Consider the following 26,836-nt stretch of genomic DNA (forward strand, 5'->3'; position numbering starts at 1 on the left):
TGGCTGTTGGATGGTCATGGGGCAATCTCATCCAGCAACCTGCTCAGGTCTAGCTATAAACAGAAGTAGAGCTAGATTGCTGAAGCTGAGTCAGATCTGTCAAAATGTCCTGAGGAAATGAAGCTAATGCATCTCTGAAGGCTGCTTTTGCACACGAAACGAGCTGTTTCTGTTTAGTTATGCATTGCTTTGTGTTTCAGGGGTTGCATTCATTAGGAGCTGCCAAAGAAATTTCTAATATGAGGAAAAAAGTTTATACCACTCAGTGAGACTGGAGATACACTGTATAACAATTACAGATATAAATTAATTTGAAGTAGCAACTTAGAAATAAAGTCTGGACTAAATCCAATTTTTGTATTATCAGTCCAGAAGAATGTCCTTAAGGCTGATGAAAGATGAAAACCTGAGAAGAAGTTATTTGATAGGGAAAGCCAGGGAGGGGGGAGGCATGAGAAAAATAATGGTCCAAACTTGAGATAATGCAGAGAAATTCCTGGGGAAGCTGTGGATTTGGGAAATACCAGTGCTGTCCTGGCATTGTTACTGGCTGAGCTGGATGACCGTGGGCAAACTGCTCAGCTTTGAGCCCTGTTCCTCACACCTGCAAAAGAGGGATGGTTTTACTGCTGGTTAAGTGCTTTGGCAGCTGTTTTGAAGTCTCTGCAAGAACTAGGTGGTGCTGAGGGTATAAAGGCATTTTTTGTCAAAAGAACTTTCCACTTGGGAAGGATAATGAATGAAAAGTGTGTGTGAGGATGTTCAGTTCCTGGCTCTATGAATATCCCATAGGCTTCTAGATTTCACCTGAAAGCAGTGTTTTTCTGTGGCTTTGGTTTCTTTTCTGTTCCTCTTGAGTGGGAAACTCTAGCTGAGTCTTCATATGCTCTTGTTGTTGGGAGGCTTGTAATTGTGCATGTTTTCCCCAGAACCATGCAAGTTCCTGGATTTTGCTCAGTACATTTGTGACAGGAAGACCATCCTGTGTTTGTATATAAGTGCAGCTTTCCAGTCTACACTAGTACTTAAACTCATCTGCCCCAAACATTAACTACAAGTTTGGATTGCAGTGGTGGGAGGGCAAACTGAATTGCTGTCTTAGAGAAAGCAGAAATTCTCAGGTTTCTTTAAGTGAGGCCATGTAAATCTTGAAACTCATTTTATATGAAACAATTGGAATAAAGGTAGGTGTAGGGACTATTTTATGATGCTTAGGGATCTACTGAGTACTTACTTTGAATGTAGCTGGTGACTGCTGCATAGCAGGGAGGGAGGAATGACTCCTGTGATACGGAAAGGTGTTCTGAAGCAGTATGTGAAGGTGAACGTAGCAACCTGGAGCATCCTTGAAAGTTAACATCTCAGGGATTGGGTAGTTGCTCAGCTTTCCTTCTCAGAAGGTGAGGATTGCCTGTATGTTTGTGTATCTTCCCTGCTCATAACCTCAGCTGAAGAATGAACCTTGTTTAACAGATGTACTGACTCTCTCTTTGTTTTTTCTCAGTTGCTTGTGGCTTCCATTCCTGAACTTTTCACTCTATTGCTGGACTACAAGATTGCTTAAATGGAAATATGGTTCAGCCTAAATAGAGGTACTTTTGCTATTTGAGAACTCCAAAATGAAAAGATTAAGGGAATATATTTCAGCTGAGGACTGCAGTGTGCTGCCTTCAGGTGGTGTAGGCCACTGAAGTTTTCTAACAGCCAGCAGCTTGTTTACTTATCATATTCTGTTTATGTAATATATCCACTATGGCTGAGGGCAACCTCAGTTTGACTTCTCTGCTCAAAGATACTCTCTTCTAATTTTCTGCACTAGTCTTGAGTGAGCCTGTCAACTTAACTTCCTCTTTGCCAGTGAATGAGTTTCCAGAAGTAGACTCAGTGTGGGTACTACCAGTTTGCTGAGCCTGTTCAGCTGTCTGCTGCTGTTTTCATATGCCAGTAATGATACTTCTCTTCCTGCGTGTTTTTAAAGAGCAGAACTTAATCTTTGCTGCCAGCTCTGGTCTTCTCTAAACTTAACAAATCTTTTTAAGAAATAATTAAGGTGTAAGTATTCACTTAAAACCTGTTTCCTGCACTTTCTGCTCCATTATGTGCTAGTTCCACATTTGATTAAAATAAGTGGAACTTGCTCATTTAAAATATGACTTCTGGTAGCGGAATTTAATTTGGTGTTGACTACTGATCGTATTTCCTATCTAGGTTTTTTTTTTAAGCAGTCATTCAGTCTTGTCTGAACTGGGTGGAAAAATACAAAAGCAGGCTTAACTGATACTATATCTGGAAGTGAAAAAAGATTGGTTCTTATTTAGGCATTCCTGCAATGGGAGCATGTCTTTATTAGCATAACTTTCCCATATTTCAGTTTGATTCTGTTGTTCTGTTGAGTTAGTCTGGGAAGAAGTGTGACCCTGCTGAGACCTCTGCTCCATGAATGTACGAAAATGGCTGCAGTGAGTATTCACCTTGAACAGTGATGAGGGCTTTTTTTTTTTTCCCTTGTCTGTTAGTTTTATCCTTCAGGGCAGCAAAACCTGGGGTCTCTTCAGACATGTATTTCTGTAGATGCTTATTTTCTTGTCTTGGTAAGAAGGCTTAGTAGGAGTGATGCAGAAATTAAGGACAAAATGAGCTAGCATTGAAAGCTGAAACTGTACCAGTAACACATTGATGGGTGGAAGAGGATGCATAAAAGCCCAAAGTAAGTGTGTGAGAGTGTCACATCTGTAGCACCTAAGATGGAATTCACATTTCTCACATTAGGGCTGTCAAGAGAAAGGCAAACCAAGCCTACGAGGTATGTTCTAAAAAATCAGGAAGGCTGAGGTGGTGTGAATTTTATGTTGTCACTTCACAGAAAAGCGTTTTGGTGAGCTCACTTTTCCAGGTATGCTGTGATCAGCTCTTTGGTGCTTCAGTAGTAGGAAGTTCTTAGAACTTTTGCTTTCATGTATCTCAAAGTGTATATTTGATGAAAGCATAACTTAAGGCGAAGAGGTGTGTTTACTGGAAAATAGGCAATACTGAAGTGAAACAAAGAGGGTAGATATAGACTGGACATAAGGAAGGAATTTTTTTACCATGAGGGTGGTGAGGCACTGGAACAGATTGCCCAGGGAAGTTGGGGATGCCCTATCATTGGAAGGCTTCAAAGCCAGGTTGGATGGGACTTTGAGCAGCCTTATCTAGTGAAGATGCTCATGCTGGTGGCAGTGGGGGTGGACTAGATGATCTTTGAAGGTCCCTTCCAGCCCAAACCATTCCATGACTGGTGGCCTCTAAATTAAGTGAATTTGCAGGGAACTTGCATTCTCAGAATGTAGCTCTTCTAGTTGAGAGATGTGAGGTATGTTAGTGGAAAACAGGTGTGTCAGATGGCTGGAAAAGTTCAGCAGTTTTAACCATGTTATGGGAGAGATCGTGTAGGGAGTGGCCTTATACGTATTTAAACTGCTTGGACTGAGGGTGCAATTAGGATTTCAAGTAGAGGCTCCCATGCTGAATTCAAGGTTTTAGCCTGCTTGCTGCAGGGCAGGAAGAGTTGTTTGGAGGTGGAATGGTTAATTTAGCACATTGTATTTTCTTTCAGTATCATACTGAGTTTTCCTGGGAAAATACTAAATGTGTGGTGAGAGTGAGTAGTGCATGTGACCCTAGCATAAGAGGAAAAGTTGATTAATTTATAGTAGTCTAACACTGGTCCCATTATTGTTGTACAGTGTAGTAGACACATTTTGGCTGAGTTCAAATATATGAAATGGCAAGTGATGTTTAACCTGCTGGCAGATGTGGTTTTTTCCATTTTAAAACTTTTGCCCAACTTGATTTCTTGCTAGACTTTTTTCTGCTTTGTTAAAGGAATTCCATAAGCGTTCATATTTCACCAAATTTCTAACCAAACCCGTAACTATCAATAAGTAGTACCATTTCTCTTCTGAGCTTTAACAGGGAAAAGGTGACAGTTGTGTAGCTTTCTTTGGAATGGATATTTTAGATAGAGTCAATTAATTGCTGTGGTGTGTTTAAATGCATTAAATTCTGGTTAATTAATATTTATCAAAAGAATACAGATAGCTTTCTGCAATAAAATAAGTTCTTGTGTCAGTATTGGTAGTAGGTCCTGGTATTGCCAACAGAGTTGAACTTGTTAGTTGATAATACAAGATCAGCCACCTGTATACCTCTCCTGGTCAAAGATCATAACAAGAAACAGCTTGAAACTACACAGATTCTGTTATTTTTTGATTAAAAAGGGGATGTTCTGATTAATGGCAAAAGCTGTTTTACTCTGTTATGTTGGCAACGTTTGGGGAAAGTTTGTCTAAGCAATCCTCATTCGTATCTGGGCCAAGTCTGAAGTATTAATAATATTCCAGTACTTCAGAGTCAGCTTCTTGCATATTGAAGTATCACTGCAATAAATAGAGCAGCATTTTAATTAGCTTATGCTGCTCTGGATTCCAGACATACATTTTAAATGTGCAAGATATTCCACTGTGTTTTTCATACAACTTTCCTAAAAGAACAGAGGAAGTAGGCTATTTTGTTGTTGAAGCAAGCAACTTTCTCTAGCTAGCAGTTTCTCTAGCTTCTCTCATTCAAAAAGGGTTATATTGTAATATTAGCTTTCTTCTAAAGTGGTAGGATTAACTAGAAAAGTTAGTGCACATACCTGGCTCTGGCTAGTGCTAAGATTGCTGTTAAAGATTTGACTCACTCATAGTAGTGTGAAGACTTGTGCTAATTAAGCTGAAGTAGCTAAATTTGTTAATAATTACTAGATGCTTTCCATCTGACTATTTTAAGCTCTCAGAAGTGCTGGGTGTTTGCTATCCAAACTTTATATACAGGAAAATAGTGGTTAAAAGTAGTTGCTCTGCTCATCAAATTTGGGACTCATTTCATTACTGCATTGTGAGATTATTGTAGCCCTCCTTGGCGGTATGAGTGCTGGATCATTTTTCTCTTGCTTTTTTTCCTAGGATGTAGGAGTTGCATGGCATATTTATGTTTTCTGCTATGGTTTATCACCCAAATGTCAGTCTTGCTTCTGTTGTATCTCAAGGAAAGGAAGATGGTCCTTCTATTTCCAGTTTGCCACCCTTTTCTTGGTGATGATGTAGCTTCTAGATTAATGAAGCTGATCTTGAGAAGGAAAAAAAAGGTGTAAACCCATGTATTTGTTTTCCTCTGCTTTTCTGTTTAGATGATCTTTAAATAACTTAGGTAACAATCACTAGTAGGAATTACACCCTAAAATCTGCATCTGCTCTCAGAGTTGCCAGAACCTGGGCTGTCCCCTTGTTGGCTGAGTTTGGAGGTTGGGCCAGCCTTAGATGCTAGTTGCAGATGGCCTCTTGTGACAGGACTCTCTATTTTGGAAAGAGTCCATTTTAAAAAGGTCACCTGTTTCCTGCAACAATTAAATGTGAATTTAGAATAGGCACATCTTCTATGCTTTTGTTTGGCGTGTTAATCTCTGGACAAAGGAGAAGCCTGCACTGATCTGCCTTGACCAAAGGGCTGTTTGTAAGTAACTTAGTTTTCTTACGCTCTTGCCTGTAAAACTTCTAGTTCTAGAGGCTTGTTTGGTGTGTAAGCTTCAACTTCATTGGAAACATGTATGGCTGGTAAGTGATTCAGTGACTGAAAACTTGGTGCATTAGTGCACTGCATTTCCTCAGCCACTGTAGGGTTTTCCTTTATTTCTGGGTGAAATGTAAGGCAAGTTACCTTATGTCCCAAATACACAGTCAGGATCTTAGAGGAGGAATAGAGCTGTCTGTTACCAGTTCAGAGCCTTACATCCTTAACCAGCTCAAATAAGATGTTTTTAACAAGTGCAGTGTCTGTAGTGAACAAAGTGGGACATAACATGAGGATAGCTGTGTAACTACAGGTGTCTAGCACTAATGCAGTGAATCCATATGGAACAACAGTGTGAGAGATGGCATGCTCCTCTAAGAGTGGGTGGAAGAGCTGTCTTCCGCTTTAACGTCCGGTTGATTGATGTGCACTGAAGCAGAACATCTAATTGCCTGCTGTGTCACATTAAGCAGTGGCACAACTTGAAGAACCAATTTCTTCTAATGTTCATCTTTGCTAAGAAGATGCTGTCCAACATCTGCATGTAAAGCCCCGTAATGGATGTTATTGCCATCACTGAACAGTGTTGTCTCATAATCTAATAATGTGATCTGCACACAGACCTTCCCTTTGGGGGCTCTTTTCTCCCTGTTCTTCCTTTTTGCATAACCCAGAAATGTTTTTACAAGTGCTGTTTTATTGTTTCATGTCCCCCTGCCTCTCAGTCATTGCACTGGAAATAACAAACTGAATTAGTTTGTTATAGGCTGTCCTTCAAAATTCAGATCTCTCATCACAGTTGCTTGGATTGTTGATCCATGGGATGTGTATGCAGCAGAGATGTCTTATCCCTTCCTCCCTCTACCCCCTGTTGTCAGTGTAATCCATAATCTGCATTTACTTAAATGTAGGGTGACGATGTGTCTTCATCTCATGAGACATACATACTGGTGGCAATTGAAAATTGAATGGAAACTCCATACCTGTATTTGCTTCAAGGAGGGTCTGGTTTATTCTTGTTGATCTTAAAATCAACCAAGAAACTTAAAGTACGTTATCTCCTCAATTGCAGTAGCACTTAAAAGGAATTACTGTAGATATACTTTAAACTTCTTTCTGTTAAGACCAGTGAAAGTGATGCTTTTTCTTTTTTTTCCCTTTTTTAACCCCCTGCAAGGCATGTAGTTGCACCATGTCAAATCTAGTTCTACAACAACTTTATTCAAAGAGCTGTTATCAGTGACACAATCATGCTTAATGAAAGGGGAGTACCTCTGTGCAGCTGACTGCTCATTGTTTGCCGAACTGCTAGAGGTACAAAGCAGAAGCAGTTGCTGCAGATTTTGGGGTGATGTCATCCATTTGAAGACTGCAGTAAAAGAAAACGGAATCTGTTTTTTACTGTAGTAAACTTCGGTGATCAGCTTTTTACTGTCAGTCTACATAGGATGTCTCAGTTGCGTAGCAATGATTGAATGCTTACGTAAGTGGGAGGCTTTGATATGAGGATATTAACTTTTGTTTTATCATAACAACAGGCACTGTGTACTTCTATTTTTTTGTTGTCTGAAGCTATATACAGAATCCTGATGTTGGTTATAGCCTTTCACTTGTACTGAAACAAGTAGTTACAGTAAAAAACTTAAACCACTGTCTAAATCTGGAATACCTGTGATGCGTTAGAAATCAATCACTTGCATCAAACTGCTTTTCACTGTTTCTTAGTTTACATTCATGAACTACTACTGATTTTAATATAGGGAGAAAAAATGTTATGTTCTTTTTGAAGTTTTTTTCTTGTAGCTTTCAGAGTGAATGGGCACATTCTCAGTTCTACGTACTTAGACTACACAGTGTGTATTAGCAGGCAACATGGAAGCTGCAAGATCAGGTCTCTTCTGGAAGTCAGAGGTGTGTTCAATTGATTATGGTTGATAACTTGAGGCATTTTGGTTTCCTTGGACCCATAAGTGCATTTCTCATTTATCTGAATCTTAGGTGGGAGTTACTTCTGAGAATTCATGTGGCCTGAATCTAGATGTACTTGCACTCCAAAATGAGGGATATAGCAACAAGAGATCAGTTCTTATTGACAGATAATTAAATTGGCTTGAGTTATCACTAAGAACGCTGTTGCAGGTACCATTAGTGGTAGGATGCTTACAACTTGACCAGTCAGAGCTCTTTCAGAGGAAAAGGAATGTAGATATGAACTTCAGGGAAAACACCAATAGAAGCAACATGGAGTTGGTAATTAAAAACCACCCCCAACTTCCCAGCAGCTCTCCATGAGTCACTCTTGGTACTAATTCTTACTTCCTCATCTGTGGATGAGACTGTCCCTTTGGTATTGTTTGCACCAAGTCACACTTCTCTGCATTCTCCTTGTCTGGCAGCACAGCTAACTAGTCATTCAGGTTAAGTGGTGACGTGCCAGTTGGACGGTCTTGCTCACCTCTATGCTGGCCCTTCAAGCCTTTCCATCTTATCAGTCTTTTTGTGCCGGTTGTTTCTGTCATCAGTTTTGTCTTGTCACTTCCCAGTTTCTGCATCTTTGTGGTTTTTTTGGTGTTTTTTTTTTGTTGTTGTGGTTGTTTTGCTGTCCTACCATCCGCTTCTGTCATCACTTCGAGGTCCTCTGCCCTCATCCGGGGCTCTGCTGTACTGTGTTCTTCAGGCTGGCTGGGTTTAACAATGTTGCCGTATTGCCTCAGTGTTACTAAGTGAAAAATGAACATACAGGAAGGGAAGAGCTCCCATCGGGTTACCTCAGTGGCTGCTGATGTTAGAAGTTGCATATAATTTTCAGGCACTCCTAGCCTTGATCTCCTCTTCCGAGGATTAGTCAGAACCAAGAACAAGGGAATGGGGCTAAGGAGGTTGACACTTATAGAAGAGAGCTTGTAAGGTGGCTGTAAGAAAACCTTGTAGTACTATGCAACTAACTTGTTTCCCTAGCCCAGGAAAGGTGTTAAAGTTACATGCATGCAGTATAGAGTATGTTTAAAATGAGCAGTAAAGCATCAGACCAAAATTTGTGACCCGATTTGCCGTTCTCACAGATGCCCTTTAGCCTCGTGTTCTGGAGTCTTGAAATTCAAAGGCAACAGTGATAGGGCTGCAGTCATCCATTAGCTGGTTTGGAATAAGGCTTTGGGAGGCAGTCCTTTAAATTTCAAAAAGAGTGGTAACAAAGGTAAGCAAACTTTTACTGTACAGTGTAATGGCTTTGACTAAGCAAATACAATTCAGACAATGCCCAGAAGCATAGCAGCAACATCGGTAACCTTCTAACTGGATCCAAATATCTCTTTTTCCAGGCAACAAGGTAAAGCAACAGCAAGACGCTTCTAACAGTGGTCCCTGAATAGCCTATCAAATCTGATTAGTCACAAGAAACTACTTTAATTGAACCCTCTTTGGAAAGGAAGTGACAAAATGTGGCTGGCAGTCTGTTTGGGTGTTACTGTGTGCAGTGCTTAACAATTCTTCTGTCTGCTGACAGTGCCTTCTGCAATAAGGGCATCTTAATAAGTACACGCTCACAGTGCATCTGGAAAAGTGAGTGTGATATAAACTCAAATGCTACCTGAATCTAAAGTGTGACTGTCTCTCTGGAAATGGTCCCTTTTCGTGATTAGCTTGCTATTGATATGCCTTGGCTAGTTGTGTCGTTAAAATAAGGTGTTGCATATGGCAGAGGAATTTTTTTCTCCCTGCACCTTGAAGTTAATGCAGGTGTGTCATGGTTTAACCCCAGCCTGCAACTCAGCACCACACAGCCAGTCACTCCCCCTCTGTGGGATGGGGGAGAGAATCAGAAGGGTAAAAGCAAGAAAACTCATGGGTTGAGATACAGACAGTTAACAGGTAAAGCAAAAGTTGCACATGCAAGCAAAGCAAGGAATTAGTTCACTCCTTCCCATGGGTGGCAGGCAGGTGTTCAGCCATCTCCAGGAAAGCAGGGCTCCACCATGCGTAATGGCTACTTGGGTAGACAAATGCCATCACTCTGAACGTCCCCCACTTCCTCCTTCTTCCCCCGGCTCTATATGCTGAGCACGACGCCATATGGTATGGAATATCCCTTTGGTCAGTTGGGGTCAGCTGTCCCAGCTGTGCCCCCTCCCAACTCCTTGTGCCCCCCCAGCCCACTCACTGGTGGGTTGGGGTGAGAGGCAGAAAAGGCCTTGACTCTGTGTAAGCCCTGCTCAGCAACAGCGAAAACATCCTTTTATCAACACTGTTTTCAGCACAAATCCAGGATGTCACCCTATATTAGCTACTGTGAAGAAAATTAACTCTATCCCAGGCAAAACCGGCACAAGGTGCATTGTCTACACCAGCATTTTACTACAGAACTGCCAACAAAAGCAAGATACTTATTGCTTATGTGGAGTATTTTGAAATTGAGGACACATCCAAGCCCTTATGCAGCTCCACGCTGATATACTACTGCAAAACTCCCTGGATGCCAGGTGTGTACATCTTTGGTTCTGTGGGATTTGTACGCATTGCTGTTAATGTTCCTGGAGCAAATTGATAGTGTCATGGTAACTTAGCATTCAGTTGCCTAAGATCAGCGTATGAGGTGGTAAACTTAGTATGTCCTTGCAGCAGCCTTCTGGGGACGGGATAAAAATTCTCATTCTAAAAATGATCTCTATGAATTTTCTTTTCAACATCCGTTATGTCAGTACAGCCTGGAGTAAGCTGCTTCTGGTGAATGAGGTAGACAGCATAAACTGCAGATAACTGGTGCTGCATTGAAAAATCTTCTGTCAGTTGAGTTGCCAAAGCGAGATGCTTACTTCCTCTCATCAGAAGTTTTTAAATCCTGTTCGAAAGGAGCAGTTGCTTTTCAGTCTGAGACAGTAACTAGAAGAAAAAAGAACTTGGAGAAATTAAAGGAAGTGTGTAGAGGCATTGTCCCTAGTTCAGCTCCGCTGTAATAGCGCTGGACAACAGACAGCCATGGTACATGCTTGCAGGCGGTGCATCACAGTCTCCAATGACATACAGAGAACTGGTGAGGTATGTGAAGGCTGCATGATTTCACATGTGGCCTAGCTTTTTCAATAATAATAAATCAAGTTGGCTTCTTAATTGCTACCCTCATACAAAGGAAGTAGCAATGTAGCAGCTTGTCTGACAGCGTGACTTGGGTCTGAAAGGTGCAGCCTGTTTCATGTGGTGCTGTCTGCAGACTGGTCTCCTCTGTGGCACTGGGACCAGTAAATCCTGTTCAGCTCTAGTAGTTGACGTGCAACTGGACTGGGTGGTCTTGTGGCTTTGCCCTTGCCAGCCTTCCTGAGATGGCAGGCTTGGCGCTGTTTCGCCTTTTTCTTGCTTCTTTGAAGCCTCAGTGGTTTGTTTGCTTCTGAGGAGCAGTTGCCAGCTAGTGCAAAACCCAGTTCTCTGGCTTAGTGGAGTAGATCTGGATGTAATACCAAAGTTGAGAGAGGTGGTGAGATGTACTGAGAAGAACCTGACAAACTTTGAGCAGAATGACACACGACTTCTATGTACAAGGTATGCCTGGAGCTGCCCATCATGACTCGCTTCCCCATAGCCTAGCATCTGCTTGCTGTGTTTCATGACGTCTGGCTGCACCCAGGTAATCTTCATACATCTTTGGCTTTAGCTGTGTGTTGAATTCCCGTTATCCAGTAGGGTTGGTTCACTTACTGATTTCAACATAATGTTGAAAGGGGCCTTAGAACAGCTAAAAGCGCTTCCCTGAAGTACTTGAAACTGGCTCTTCCGGACCCTAGCCATGTCAGCAGCTGCCAGGAGGAATAGCTAAGCTGTCTGTGTAATTCTCACCTTATGATGCCCTTCCTTCAAGTTAACATTTGTAGTTGGAATCTGCAATGGAAACAGTGAGGCTACGAGTTAGACCTCCATTGAGGAATGATGGGTGTGAATGTTTGATCTGTTCCAAGTCCTGCTCTGAGCGCTATCTGCTGCTGGTGGGGCTGTACCAGATAACTTCATGTTTTTGAAAAATGGCTGTTGGGTGTTTCAGTCTATGAGCTGGAGGACTTCAGAAACATAGGCCAACTCTGACTCTGTCATGCATAATGTCAAAGGAGGACTTAGAAATCCAGTAATTCAAAAGAGTTATGCTGTGGTGTTTTGAGATAGATCTTGTGATGTATTTCTGATCTAGCAAAAGAACCAGTTATGTTATTGAATACACCATAGCATCCTGGAGTAGGGTTTTAGCTGACAGCTAGTTCTATTTTAAAAAAGCTGTTCTTAGGACAGGCCTCTGATCTGTGTTAAAAGCTGGATAGGCACTTCTGTGTTTAACATCTTAGCCATCTTAGACTTAGGATTTGCATCTAAATTTTAAAAGTTGTTAGTAGAATTCTGTGGGCAGTGGATGAAGACTCTTGTTAGCGTTGATTTCTTGTGTGTTTCCAAAAATATCTTCCTAATGGTACCATTTATTGTATACCTGCATTATTATCTGTGCATTACCCAGTGCATCTAGGCAACTGCCATGCTGGCTAACTGACTGCATACCCAATACAATAGTACCCTCTTCTAGAGTAGCAGGGATTAAACTGAGAAGAATCATTGTGGTATTTCCAATAGGAAGGACTATTAATGCCGTTGGAGCCAGGGTGTGCTCCATGGGGTTGGGACGGAGCAGCCTCTGAGTGCTGTGATCTGGAACTCTCTGCCTTACTGATCAACCTGGCTGCTTCTTGGCTGTTGTTTTTATTGGGGTGGGTTTTTTTTGGGGGTGTGTGTGTATGTCCATGTCCCTTTTGCTTCTTCATTTTGCCTTTTAGGTTGTCAGACCCTGGACTAAGTTGTTTGTCTGCTCAGTCAATTCTCAATGCTATAAAATAAGTTTGCTTACCTGAAAAAACAGCAAATGTCTGCAACATCTCCTGAAATGTAGGGCAAAGACTGTCTAGAACTGCATAGGCTTATGCTGTACTACATGTATAAAGTTGTTAAAGCTGTTTTAAAATGTTTTTCAGGTTCTAAATGGCTTCTAAAAAGTTGGGATCCGACTCTCATGGTAAGTGAAATTTGGCATCCATGTCTTTTCAACAGGATGAATCCTACTATAGCTGCTGACTGATGTCCCAGCCTAGACAGTCCACAGAGACTGATCTGTTTAGCCTCTGAGTAGTTTTTTGTTAGGAATGAAGTGCCTTGGCTTCTTTCTTGCATAGTTGTTTGCTGATGCTTTGCCTGTTCTCTGCTTAAACTGTAATTCAGCCTGTGACTCTTCCCCCATAATACCTTCCCCCACTAGCACCTTCAAAATCAAAGCTGAATGGGTGTTGTGGTACTGATCCCATGTTTGATGAAGTGGATGCTGGATCTGTAGCTCCTTCCTACAGAAGGAACTTCATGTGAGAAACTGGATTGAAAGTGAGGATTTTAATACATCATTGAGCTAGGCTTGCTATTTGCTCAGAGGTGAATTTTTTTTCCTAAATTGGGACTGATCTGGTTCAGCATGCAAGTGAAGAGAGTATCTTCTATATTGGAGACACATAATATCGTGCACGTGATTGTTATAATAAAAATTATTTGCCTGTACATGTGCTTATCTTTTAGTGTGTAATTTGAGGGGATTGATATTTCTGTGGAACATTGAAGTTGTTTGTTGTACATAATGTAGCTTCTTCAAATCGGTAATCATTCACGGCAGTACTGTGAGGTTCGTTTGAAAATTCTAACACGACTTTTCATGCTGTAAAGACTTCTGCTCTTAGAAACCCAGCCTTGATCTTCCTGGGTAATCTTTCAGATAAGGGAGTCCTGGGCAATTGCATTTTCCCTTGAGCTTTTTACTCAGACTTGCAAGTGTAAAGTTGAAGTATGGAATAAGAAATGCCTCATTTAAATACATGGTTAAGGATTAATAAAAACGGCCTATCAAAACTTCATTTTTAGATGGTCGTCTTTGCTGTGGCCCAGTGATCCTGCTGCACGACAGTTTCTTTATTAGATAGCTGCCAGCTCTACAGCAGCTGTTCTGTTGTATCTATTAACACTCTGAACTGCTTGTCTTTTGAGTCTGTTTTAATTTCTTTCTTCCTTAACCAGACTAGCAAAGACACTGCTTCGGAGCTAGAATTCAAACTGTCTTAAACATTTCTGAAAACAGTACGGTGTGGTGGAACGTGCTTCTGGCTTCAAAATAACAAAATCAAAACAAATGGTTACCTAACTTGTCTACCCTTTTGTGCACCCTCTGTTCCTAATGACACCAGCAACACTGTTTCTGAGGAGTAGAGAAGCAACTTCCTTGGCTTATTATGTCTTAAGAAATCAGCAGGGCAATTGTTTCAGTCTTCTCCAGGGTTGTTAATCCCAGTAAGTGAATTTTGGCTTAGCGTAAGGCATCTAGCCTAGCAGCTACTTTCAGCTCAGTGGCTCTTGCAGGCTCATGAAACTGGTCATCATAGTTTGCACATCTCTTGTACTTACTGTTGCGCTGCTTATTAGAGGTTAGAGGATGGTTGTTGAATCACAGAATGGTTGAGGTTTGAAGGGACCTCTGGAGATCATCATGTCCAAACCCCTCTGCTCAAGTCGAGCCATCTAGAGCAGGTTGCTCAGGACCATGTTCAGATGGAGATGAAGATGGGAACATAAGGTATAGGTGGAGGGAAAGGAACCCTTTTCCTGTCTTGAAGGGTATTCTTAGCATACACCTGCAACTATGTCTAAGCATGTAATTTCAAATGCTCCCCTGCCACTTGACAAATCAGAAGTTCAAGCTTAAGTCCTAGTAATTAGTGGCACCCAGAAATGCAGTTCTCCTCTCTTGCACAAAAAGCATGGGCGATACTAAGTGCAGTACGTTAATATTGCTGTTGGGTTGTCACTGTCGTTATGCAACTTGAAAGCTTTTACCTCCAATTTCTGAAAATTATGTAAGTGTGGTTTTTGTGACCACAAAAACTTAAGTTCCACTTGGTTTCAAAACTGTTCCCCATTCATAACTGGTTTTATCTGAAATGTTTCCATTTTGCTTCCAAACTGGAGGACACTTCTGTGAGTTGGCCAGTGATTTCCATGTGAAAACTAAAGCAGAGAGAAATCTTACTCTTGTCCCTTCGGCCAGGAATGTCATACAGTGCACAGTGTCAGATCAGACTGACAGGTCCAGTTTTGCCATGGCTTTCTCACAACTTCCTAAATACGCTTTTAACCTCTACAAGGGTGAAGTGGCCAACAGCCATATTAAATAACAGTTCAAGAAAGCCTTTAATTGCTTCACTTGAACAGGTGCCTATTGGAACAGTGCTTGCATGATACCTTCTGTACATTGGTTTAAACAACAAATTCTAAAGCAATAAAAGCAAAACCTATTTGTACTTGCTCAGGCAGAAGGGTCATCTGTTTACAAAAAGGAAAGGGTTCATGGCTTTTTGGATCAGGTTAATTGATTGGGCTGGAACAAAGTGTATACTATGTGCATCAGTGTTTTGCCTCAAAGATTTTTCTTACCATCAAGTGTCCTAGAACACTTGATATGTTTCTTAATGTGTGCTTGTAGGTTTTGTAGCAGAGATTTATTCAAGGTGAGGTTACAGCAGTGGTTGTTATTAAAAAAATCAGTATAGTGGGAAGAAACTAGGAGGTTTTTATTCCTTAGTCTAGCTTCTGAAGTTAAACTGGAAGCTGTCAATGCAGCCCATCTAGTCTAGGTGTGTTTAGTTGGTTTTGGTTTTTGTTTTGGGTGGGTGTTTTGTTTTTTGTTGTTTTTACTGCACCAAAACAGAGTGTCGTGTAAATACGACAGTGTGCACTTGTACCCCCTGCAGCTAATACCTATTTCAGGGAAAGGCAGCAGCTGTGCAAGGGGAGGTGTCTACCACTTACATACTGTGTCAATAGGTCTAATAAGACAAGTGTTTGCACACTGAGCAATTTAGGCTGTGAGACTGGTGCAGAGGGGTAATCTTGCTTCTCTTGGATCATCCTGCTTAGAGCAGGACTTGTGCCAGTGGGACTGAGCAGGGCATAGTAGCAGCAGTCATACAGACCTCTGAGCGGTCAGGAGATCTGGTTGCCTCTGACCTGGCTGTGATTTACTACTCTCAGTGCAAAGGCTGCCACAGTTGCTATTTCTGCATAAGCAAACTCTTTGGCTTCTCCAGGTTCTCAAACTGCCAGCTCAAATACAATTTAGATGCCCTGTTGCAAATAGTGGAGTTGGTGGCCAGTGAGGTGACATCCGGATGCTGTGCTGTGTAGTGCTTTATGTGTGCTTCTCAGTAAAAGATTGGTGAAAATGCTATTATATTATGCCTGCAGCATTTTTCTGTCCTGGTGGTGCAGGTGGGATGTAGGTTATTCAGCCTGATGGTTTCAAAGCTGGAGGAAATGCCACCTGTGTCCTAACAGGACTCTGGGACCAGCTGGTGCATAGTGTGAGAGATCAAGTGATGACACCACACATTTAACTCCAAATTAACAGGATGTTCCTGTTTTCAAAAGTTGCTTGTCCTTTTGGAGTCTGTGGCTGCCTTGTTGTAGATGAGTCAACAGCAAAGGAACATAAACAGTACTTAAACTGTTAGCTGTGTATAAAAATGGGTCAGGTAGAAATGGCAAGTCACAGCTTGCTGAGCAAGAAGTTAGTTGCTGAACCCCATCTTAGATTGGCTCTTCCACACTCAAAGTTACAAATGAGTGCTAGAAGAACACTTCAGATTGTTACAGAGCCAGAAACCTAGCCTGTAATTCCAAAAGCTTGGACTGGTGATACAAGAGACTCCTTGCAGTTAATCAAGAAATTGAGAGCAGTTTATTTTAGGTTTTGTAATATTTCACAGCAGCTCAAGGAAGACAATCCTGTAGTCTGGCTTCTTGGAGGTAGTTGAACTCTGAGTGATTCTGTCTCATGAGTTAGCAGGATGCTTGAAGAGTTTTGTCCTAAAACACTTATTAAATACCATGTGTAAGTGATAAAGAACAGATGGAGAAAAATGAAATAAGTCTGAGGCCTCTCACTGGAGTGATCACAAGTCAGACAGCTGATTAAGTTAGAGTGCTTTGTTTCAAAAATCAGAATTGCTATGCGAAATAGTCTTGAGTAAATATTTTGCTGTTATGAAACATTGTTAACAGCAAAACCACTGTTTTGGTTAAAGTGGAGGATCTAGACATTGGGCCAGTTTGCCCTTGTGACCACTTCTGTCCAAATGCTACTTCCTACTTGTATGCCAAAACCTGGATTTCAGTTTGTCTTAACTGCTCTGAAGCTGGGTCATTTTAAAGCCTGTTTTGAATAGAGATATAACAGAATACAGTGTTCAGGAGAGCTTCAGCTTCTAGTTATGTAGGCATAATCTTGACCCAGGGAAGCTAAGATGTTGGGTATATTGACTCCAAAATCTGTTCAATTGTTGGATTTTTATGTTGTGGGTTTGGGGTTTTTTAGTAGCTATGGGCTAGAACTTTAAAAGCAAAACAAAGAAGGAAAAAACCCAACAAAAAAAACCAACCAAAAAAACCCCAACAACAACAAATCAAACAGAAGCAAAACCAAACTGCAAAGCCAAAATTGAGGCAGAGAAATCCAAACAGATTCACTGTGTTTCTGATAAAGCAACTGCCTTTGTATTGAGTCACCTGGTGTAGTCGGGGCAGTAGAGACAAAATAGCTCCCAAATACAGAAATGTGAGTCCTAATACATTGAGCTTATAGGGGTGAGGTTTTTAATACAATTTCTGCTTTTGATCCTAGGGCCTTTCAGTTATCTTGATGATGTCCCATTTAAGATAGGAGACAAATTCAAGACCCCAGCAAAGGTTGGATTACCCATTGGTTTCTGCCTGCCCGATTCTTCTCAGCTTGTCAGAGAAGCCCAGGTAGGTGATGTTTTGCCTTTCTGCTCTCTTCCCCCTCACCCCTGGCCCCCAACAAGCGGTGTTATAAATTGCAGAGAGTCACAGCTTGCAAATGATAGTCTTGATCAGGCTGCAACACCTTGCAAAATATGATGTGACTGTGTAGACTATGAGTCTTGCAGTGCAGTTTGACTTTTTTGCAGCTGTAGTGAGAGCTGTTAAAAAAAGGTGCAGGGAAGCAAAACTGAACAAAGCCATATATTCTTTATATAAATATTGCCCATTTTTTTTCAAACATGAAAAGTATGTGGCTTTAGTCAATTGTGGCCGTATATGACCACACACACACAAAAAGAACAAAAAAACCAAACCCCAAAAAACCTACAATAGCTCTGCTCAGATGGCAAAGACTGTGTAATGAGTAGTGCCCAGCATTTCTGCCAGTGAGTTGTTTTTCGAAGTCACGTTGCTGGTAAATTGTGTATCCCACCTCTTGGAGTCTTAGAGCTGAGGGAAGGGAAAACTGTTAATACAGTTGAGACAACAGGACTCCAGGATCTCACTGGAGCCCATTATAGGATGGGGTGTGATACAACATACAGGGAGTCCTGGAAAACCCCAGCAGAGGCCTAAGAAGAGTTGCTGGCTTGTTGCTCTTTACAGCTAGGAACTTGTATGACCTAGCAGTCCCATGGCAAAGGCACGCCTGCTTGGTTACATGCCATTATCCTGGCAAGGATATCTTATGACTTGTTGTGAGTCACAGGTAGGTTACACCCTGGGCTTGGCTTGTAGACTGTGTTCTCTGAACAATTTGTGGTTATTTAAAGAGCATTCGAGGCTATTCATTCTTCATAAGATATTAAAGCTTTAAGTAGATTTAGTCTCTTCAGAATATTGTCCTCTCAACTAAGCCCCTACGGTGACCAGTGAACTGGTAGTGAGTAGTTTACAAATGCCTTCCTGTGCTAACCTAGCCCTGAAGAAGCTTACATTAAATGAGAAAAGCTTGTGGGATCCTGTCATGTCAGTAACTGCAGCAAAATCTGCTACTGGAAGTAGTTACCATTGCTGTAGCTGGTGTATCACCTTTGGCTGATGAGCCATTGGCACTGGGATAAGAATACCAATACCTCTTAAAATGGTTGGTGTAGAACTCTAATATCCAGTCCCTTAGGAATATTTTAGGGGGAACTGAGTAATACCACGTTTGGATGCAAAAAATACTCTGTCATAGTCTTGAATGACTGTGGACAAGGGAGAGTTCAGTGGTGCCAGATCTGGGTGTGATTGTCCATTTAGTTAAATATTTGACTTCCCCTTGCTACATCTGTTCTCTTGAGGGGAGAGGGTAGGAGGGCTGTGAAACTGATCTTGGGTGATCAGTAGCTCTAAAGCAAAACTAAATGTAGGAAGGAGACAAAATATACTCATGACTGTAGATGGTTTTGCTGCTAGAGGCAAAATTAACTACTTCTGGTGTTCTCTAGCTTTGCTAGTCTGTAGGTTACAAGAGATGCTGGGAAGAAAACTATGCCTGACCACTGTAATTCATGCAGCTCTTATTCTGTTACTTATGTTCCTGTTAGAAATAGCAGCTATAATCCTTATAATTTATCTTTCTTTTTTTCTCCATTCCTTTACCTCCCACCCCCCCATCAGTATGACTTCTCACTGGAAAAGAAGACAATTGAGTGGGCTGAAGATATCAAAAAAATTCAAGCTGCCCAGAGAGATGCTGAACGCAAGGCAGAAGAAGCGCTAGTGAACTCAAAAGCAGCTCCAGAGGACAGCAGCAAAATGGGGTTCTCAGAGGGACCTTGCCCTGAGGCCATGCCTCCTCCTATTAATCCCATCCTCGCTAGCCTGCAGCACAATAATATTCTTACTCCCACGCCAGCCAACAGCAGTGCTGTGAAGCAGAAGGTTCTCAGTCCACCTCATCCAAAAGCAGACTTCAACCCTGCTGATTTTGAATGTGAAGAAGACCCGTTTGACAAACTGGAATTAAAAACTATCGATGATAAGGAGGAATTAAAAAATATTCTTGAAATTCATGTTGGTAGCACTGGGCCAATTGTTGCCCAGCTGTTAGACAATGCTTTGCCCAAAGGAGGGTCTGAGTCTGTGTTGCAAGATGAGGAAGTTCTGGCATCCATAGAAAGGGCCACATTGGACTTCAAGCCCCTTCACAAACCCAATGGCTTTATCACTTTACCGCAGTTGGGAAACTGTGAAAAGATGTCCTTGTCTTCCAAAGTGTCCCTGTCCCCTATCACTTCAGTGAGCAATATCAAATCCCTATCCTTTCCTAAACTTGAGTCCGATGAGAACGATCAAAAATCATCAAAGCTCACGAGCACTTTCCACAGCACCTCCTGTCTCCGCAATGGCACTTTGCTCAGCTCTTTGCAGACCTGTGCTCAGAGTAAAGCTAGTGAACTCAATGGACACCACGTGGTTGGTCTTTCCGCTGTGAATGAGGACAGTGGCATGGAGACATCAACATTATCCTTTTCATCCAGGCTGCCTTCCTTGGCTGTGTCGACAGTTTGTACAGAAGAAGAATCATCTCAAAGCACAGCGACTACGGTAAATGTGCAGTGGATTAGAATTGGGGTTGCTGGGGCGATGGGGAGGTGTGAAGGCAAATGTTGCTTCTAAAATGTCCTGTGGCTTTGGCTTTAGTTTCATTTAATGGGAGTGATGTGTAGATCTTCTTAATTTACGTGGCAAAGTGATCAGTCCAACAGGTCTTCATGCTGGCTGTTCTGAATCTCAGATTATTACTCTGCAGCTTTCCCCAAAATCTGTTATTTTTAGACCATGTCTGGTGATTTTTCTTTCAGCTTTTCAGGTCGTTGTTTGTAGTTGGAACAACTTTGAGCTACATGTGTAAGATACCTTCTTTGTACAGTCCTGCAATCTGTCATACCCAATCGAGATATATCAGATTCTGAAGTGCTATTAGGTTTTGAGTTGAATCTCTTAGATTTATTCCTCAGTTTGCTTATTTATTTGCTGGAAAAATGGGAAGTGCCAGCTTTTCAAGGAATAGAAGCAAAAATAGACTAAAAACCACAGATGAGCTGTGTCATTAAGGAAAGTGCTTGCAGTTGACCTGCAGAGAAATAAATGTCTCTCTTAAAAAATTTTCTTCCTGGGATCCTTTTAAAATCTAATCTTTAAAAGGAAGAAAATGATGGTGGTGTCAAATCTGGTATTTACCTCCTTGTGAAGGAGGGTGGAATGATTGCTTGGTGGATACCAAAACCAGTCTGGAAGACCATCTCGGATCGCTAACATAACAGTTGGTTGCCATATGTCTCTGAGACAGGAGGTTGATGCTTTGTTTCCTCAAACTTAGAGTGAGTTCTAAAATTACTTAGAGGACACTTAACTTCACACCAGCTGTTGCATTTGTCTCTTTGTGGTTAAGAGCAGAGATTTGAGTAAGCTTGTGTGCTGTTTTTTAGCACAGAAGCTAATATCTGGACACCAACACTCATGAAGCCTACTGAAAGCTGTGTAGTCAAATCCCCTAGCTGGCTCTAAAATAATCTGGTTTCTTCTGTCCAACATATGCAGTGCTTCAGAGGCTCTGTGGTCTTACCGGCAACCTGGAGGTTTTTGTGCGATACCATATGCTCTGAAACAAGTGACACTGCTTCTCTCTTGTTGTTCTTTCACCGCTTTTCAGGCATAGGTAAATGCACTATTAATTGTGAAATACAGTATCCTGGCAACTAGTGTATTTGTCAGAGCACAGCAGAACAGCTGTTTATTGATGACTAGAACAAATTTAATATAGTAAACTTTGGCAGAAGCAGCAATGTGCTGAGCAAGTGCTCACCACTACAGATCACAGGTTTGAGAGGCGCCAGCGTGATCAAATGTAGCTCAGAGGTGAAACCTCAAAGTATGACATGTGACCCATCTCTAGGGATTAACATGAAAGATCACTTACAGCTAGATAGATGGACATTCAGATGCCCAAATTTTAACTATTTGAATCTCTATCCTAGATGAAAACTTATTAAAGAGCAAGAGGGAAGGTTTATTCTCAAGAATGATGTAAGGGAAGATACAAACTGATAAACAAACAGAAAAATAGACTTATTAGGCGTAATAGAGATCTTCATTTGAAACTGTTTCTGCTTTAGAAGTAGCAAGACAAGAAATAGGTATGCTGACAGAACTAGTTCTTTCTGTTTAAATTCCAAGACTTCAGACTACCCTTGTTTCATCCTTCCACAGTATAGTCCCATATGACAGTGGGCTGTCAAATGACAGCTGGAAAATTGCAGCTGAGCTGCAAGAAATTGAAGCAAATGTAACAAAAATCCTCAAGAGTACGAAAATGATAGTAGGAAGTTGCAGTCATCCTTGTGGCTGGGAGCAGAAGGGTCGTGCAACCCTTTTCTGCAAGGTTACACAAGAATAACCCTGTCCTTTTTAGAAAGCCTCTGGACAATTATATGTGCTAGTGTATTCACAGTGATTTTATATATAGAGTTTTTTTTCCTCACAAGAGTAGAAATTATAACTTTTGGAATAGGAGGTACCACTGGATTTCATGCTTTACTGGTGAATAGGATCTAGGACTTTTTGGATGGAAATAAACCTGTGATTTCTCTGAGGGTACGCTGCTTCTGTCCTGGGTGGTCCCTTCCCCTCTTTTTCTGAAGCTCACTGGTTTGCTTTTTGCAGCATTGGCAGAGGGAGAAATGACTAGTGAAGACGACAGGCTGGAATTAAACAAAGCTGGTCAGACAGCTGTCTCGTATGATGCATTTTTAGTGCCAGAAATACCTGGTTATGGGAGGATGGGGCATTCCTGGCGGGACCATTCAGAATGTATACTGCTGCAGCAGAGTGTGCGGCACACCAGTTGCAGGCAGGGCTCTTGGCCTCTGTGTGAAGCCCCTAAAAGTAGGCACAGTGTACAAGCATGTACTGAAAGCACTACACCTCTGCTTCTTGAAGGGCACTGGAATGCAGGTTTGAGATGTAAGGGAGTGCAGCTGCTGAGTGACCAGACCTGGCTTTGTTCCCTGTAATTCCTGTGGGTGTTTCCCTCCTCCGCTGGAAGTCGGTGACAACAAGCACAGGTTGTCAAGCTCAAGTAGATTGTGGAGGAAGAGTTGGTTTTCCCAGAGTCTTGGGTATGTGGTGTCAGAAGCAGTTTTGGTTTTCCTGGCTGCAGCTGACGGTAACAAAGCATCGTCCTTCAATTTGATAACCAGCTGATTTCAGGGCTACTCCAGACATCCGTTTTGATGTATCCCATACTGTAGTGCCTTTTGCTGTGGCAGAAGTACACTGAGAAGGTATGTGCAAAGAGCTTTGAACCCCTCTACCACCATGAGGAGAGGTTCTTGGGTAAACCCGTCCATCAGACTGATCATGATTTCTCAGGCTTTGTCTCTTAGAAGAGAAATTCTTACCCTGGAGATGAAAATGGTTGGAAATTAAGAACAAAACCTTCTTGCTGGTGGTTAGGGTTTTGGGGCTTTTTTGCAAATAAATGGAATTTGTCAAAATCCTAATAGACTTGCTCAGAACTGTTTTTCTATAAACAGTTTTTCTTTAATTTGGGCCCAAACAACGCCTTTCTGAAAGAAGTAGACAAATTTTCAATCAATCTATGTTGGCATAACAACTACCAAGAAACACAAACTGAGGCTCTTGCTCCACAGTGATTTCTTGCAGACTTTTTTGTAATTCTGTTTAAAATCCAGGAAGACTTTTAAATGGATGAACAGAAACGTAGATTTGATGAGGCGAAGTTCTGCCTTTGCACCACTCTAGTCTTGGGCAAAGTAGTATAAAGCAGTGGGTTGATTCTGCCCTCCAGGAGCCCAGTTCTGCAGAAACGGAGCAGCTGTACAGCAGGGAACATTGCCCAGTCTTGTCGGTGTACTGGGAATGCAACCAGGTGTTGGACATTGGTAGAAAAATCACCTGCTCTTTTTAGCCAGTGTGCCACATTGCTCATGTGTGGCATATGAAGTGCAGCGCTTTGAGAGTAGAAAAAGGGTGTATGCTTCTCTTATTCCTCCTCATGGTCAGAAATTCAAGAGAAGTCTCTTGGCAATGATTTCCAAATTATCACCATCATTCAGGCTGTGTAGCACTGTGCCAAGAGCTGAACAGGAGCCAGCCAGTTACACTGAGCTGTATGAACATATAGCCATTACAATGACAGAATAAAGAAACTTACAGTTACTATGAGGGGGGACTCATCCTTCCTGGAGTAAATCTGTTTGTGGAGCACTGAGAGAAAACGCGATCCTTATGATGGCTGATCTGTAACTGCACGCAACTGTGTAATGCCTGCATCTCTCATGTGGAAGCCTGATCAGACTACTGATCTCCCTGGCAGGGTAGACTTATTCCCAGGTCTCTCCCAGAAAACCCTTCTCCCCCAGATGTAGCAAATTCTGCTCACTGGTACATGATGTTTATAGTCATCTTATTTGTGTGCTGTCCAACAGGTACACCCAGACTACAAGGAAACAGACATCCCTGTGGTAAGTTCCCCAATACCTGTGTGCTTGCACTGGATTGTATTTCTGAAAATCCCTAGAAGTAGTGTTCCTTTGAGTACAGAAAATCGTAGGTGACAAGTAAACTTGGGGTGAAGGAAGCAGTCTCCATCCTTCCCCTGAGGTACAGGGTTTGGCTGTGTCATGAGGACCTTCACTGTTGCAGAGGTTGGGTATTGAAAGGTTTTGGTCCCACCAGTAGGAGAGGGTATATTGTGAAGAATCTGGGACGTTGATTTTGTTTTGAGGATAAAAAGAGTATGGTGGGAGTCACTGTGTGGGTTTCATCCTAACAGTGAATAGCTTCCCAAGGGCAGTATTTAGAAAGCCTCTCAGATTAATTACAAGGGGTACCCGGGTTCTGCACTAGCCAGAAACAGGGTGTGGGGATGCAGAAGACTACCCTCACCTCACCCTCTGGGTTTTTCCTTTTAGGTAATGCACCAAAATTTCCCAGTGTCTAAAGTGCCCAATAACACCAGCTGCGCAAAGCAGTTGGGTGGCCCTGCTCCTGAACTACAGCAGTCCCTCTCCGCTAGCGAGAGGCAGTGCGTAGAGACAGTCGTCAACATGGGGTACTCACCCGAGAATGTCCTGAAAGCCATGAAGAAGAAGGGACAGAACATAGACCAGGTAAGAGCTTGTGCAACAGGAAGAAAACCTTTGACTAGATGCTGATTTTGCTGAGAAATAGCCTTGGGTTTGCAAAATGGATAGGGGGAATACTTTTATTCTAACGGGGTTGCAGCCCGTAGCCACTGTGATATTAACTGCTAGAGAAGTTGTCACCTGGCAGTAAAGGCTCCCAAAACAGAAGAAAAAGAGTGTCTGCACATGTTTCTGATGAGAGACTGCTTGAGTCAGCCACACCTGTGGATGCCACGTCAGAGCTGTGCAGAGCTTGGGATGAGTACTCAGCTCTATGTGAAGGTGGGAGAGGTACCGAGCCTTCCCAGGAGCCACAAAACCCTCCGAAGAAAGCTTGGCATGGCTCTGTGCCATGCTTAGTGCTGTGTGACAAGAAGGAGGCCAACTTCCCCTGTTCTGAGCACAAGGGGTTATGATGCTGACATCTCCTTGCAGAGAGATTGGCTCCTGCAGGCTTAAGACAGCCCTGGAAGGCACTCACAAGGCACTGCTGACCGACTTTCTTTGTGTGCTCTGGTTGTGGAACTTCCTGCCTCATGTGTTGCCTCAAATGCTTGCTAAAACCAGGTCACAGAGCATAAAGTGCTGCAGGGTGCAGTGTGGCTCTGGGTTTTGGATCCTCTTCAAAGGAGCATTTTAAAGTGGGGAGAGCGTGGCCAAACTTTCCGTGGTGACCCTGGGCAGGCTGTAGGCTGCACAGGAGCATCGCCTGGCGGGGCTGCGCCTGGGGAGGAGTGTCCCTGTGATTTCTGCTCATGGAGCTGGTCTGGTTGCCCACTGCCTACACACTGAAAGCCGTTTAAACAGTGGGCTGCAGTGAACTGTAGTATCAAATGGAAAAAAAGGCCATTAGGAGGGCAGCTTTAAATCCTGCCATATTTGTAAGAGGTGTTTTTTCGCCTTCCTAGTGTTACCTATTTGACCTTTCCCCCTGCATCTCAAAACTGAGGATGGGTAAGAAATCTAGCAGCTGTTTCTGGGTGTGTGAGCTGGGATTTGCAGCTTGTTCATCAGGATGCTGAGTTGATCTTAAAAGGCAGGCTGCTTTCAGGTTGCATCATCTCTTGTGGCTGTCTGAGCGGAAGCTAAATGTTGACACATCTTGACTGCTGGACCTACACTTTAATTTTAAAAACTTATAAAAAGCATGGTTAAACTTCTGCCTTCTGCTCAGTGATCAGGCATGGAAGGCTAAAGATAGGCTTCTGAAACTGTTTTGACCAGAGTGGAAGATAGTGTTCAGAGCTGGTGGGAGAGCACAGGAGGGCAGAAGGGCTTGTCTGTGTTCTCCGAACAAGCTCTTGCATAAACAGTGTCTCAGCTCTACTAGGAAGGACTTTATCTTGGTCCCTGGTGAAGGCTGGGGTAGAGCCGTGCTCAGCCCCTCTGCGGGTACAGAGATTGTACTCAGCCACGTGCTGCAAATGCCATTCTGCAAACTTAGTTTCTTCATTCCCCACAGGTTTTGGATTACCTGTTCGCACACGGACAGCTTTGTGAGAAGGGCTTTGATCCACTTCTTGTTGAAGCAGCTTTGGAAATGCACCAGTGTTCAGAGGAGAAGGTGAGGGTGCAATGTGTAAGCAATAGAGAGAATGCACTGTCATGGGGAATTCCAGCAGCAGTTCCTCTGGCTGATGTAATGCTGCCTTGTTTCCAAAAACTGACTGCTAAAGGACATCTTTGTGGTGATAATGCAAATATGTGTTAAAGCGTTAGAATTCTTCTGCATCCTTTTATTACTCCTACTTGCATGCATTTTGATGGGGACAGGAGTTTTTTTAAGACCCTGCTTGTTCGGGTTGTAATGTTCTGAACCCAGAGTTCTTTTGTGGGTGAGGTGTTTGGTACGCAGATGGTTAATTTCAGAAGCACCAAGTTATCTTTCAAACTCTGTCAGCCTGCCCTGGCCATGGATTCTCTCCCTTGTACAAATGCATCTGCCTGGTTGCTTAGCAAGTTGGGTTAGGGCTTGCTCTGGAAGAAGTTGGAAAATAGTTTTTTGAGGTCTGGTTCATTGTCTGTCTGTTTACCAGCACCCAGGGTACAGAGGCAGGAGCAGGTAGCCGTGGCAGAGGACAGCAAAATCTGCCAGTCTGTTGTGTCCCGAGTTATTATATGAAATCTTTAAAGACACAAGCCAAACCCTCCCCACCCCAGATACATCTATGCCTTCTTGCCTTTCTTGGACTCAGCGATGAGCTTGTAAA

The 26,836-nt window shown here is 42.4% G+C and overlaps 1 protein-coding gene across 3 annotated transcripts in view; it reads left to right on the forward strand.

Moving 5' to 3' along the window:
- UBAP1 (ubiquitin associated protein 1) overlaps nucleotides 1–26,836 on the forward strand; it is a 36,213-nt gene that overhangs the window by 6,449 nt on the left and 2,928 nt on the right. For all 3 annotated transcript variants that reach the window (XM_064438909.1, XM_064438910.1, XM_064438907.1), the window contains 6 exons: nucleotides 12,591–12,631; nucleotides 17,327–17,451; nucleotides 19,093–20,022; nucleotides 23,928–23,963; nucleotides 24,414–24,611; nucleotides 26,089–26,190. In XM_064438909.1, coding sequence (XP_064294979.1) covers nucleotides 12,598–12,631; nucleotides 17,327–17,451; nucleotides 19,093–20,022; nucleotides 23,928–23,963; nucleotides 24,414–24,611; nucleotides 26,089–26,190 — 1,425 coding nt within the window. In that variant the 5' untranslated portion in view covers nucleotides 12,591–12,597. The remainder of the gene's footprint in view (nucleotides 1–12,590; nucleotides 12,632–17,326; nucleotides 17,452–19,092; nucleotides 20,023–23,927; nucleotides 23,964–24,413; nucleotides 24,612–26,088; nucleotides 26,191–26,836) is intronic.

This window comes from Phalacrocorax carbo, chromosome Z, assembly GCF_963921805.1.
Source record: "Phalacrocorax carbo chromosome Z, bPhaCar2.1, whole genome shotgun sequence".
Taxonomy (NCBI): Eukaryota; Metazoa; Chordata; class Aves; order Suliformes; family Phalacrocoracidae; genus Phalacrocorax; species Phalacrocorax carbo.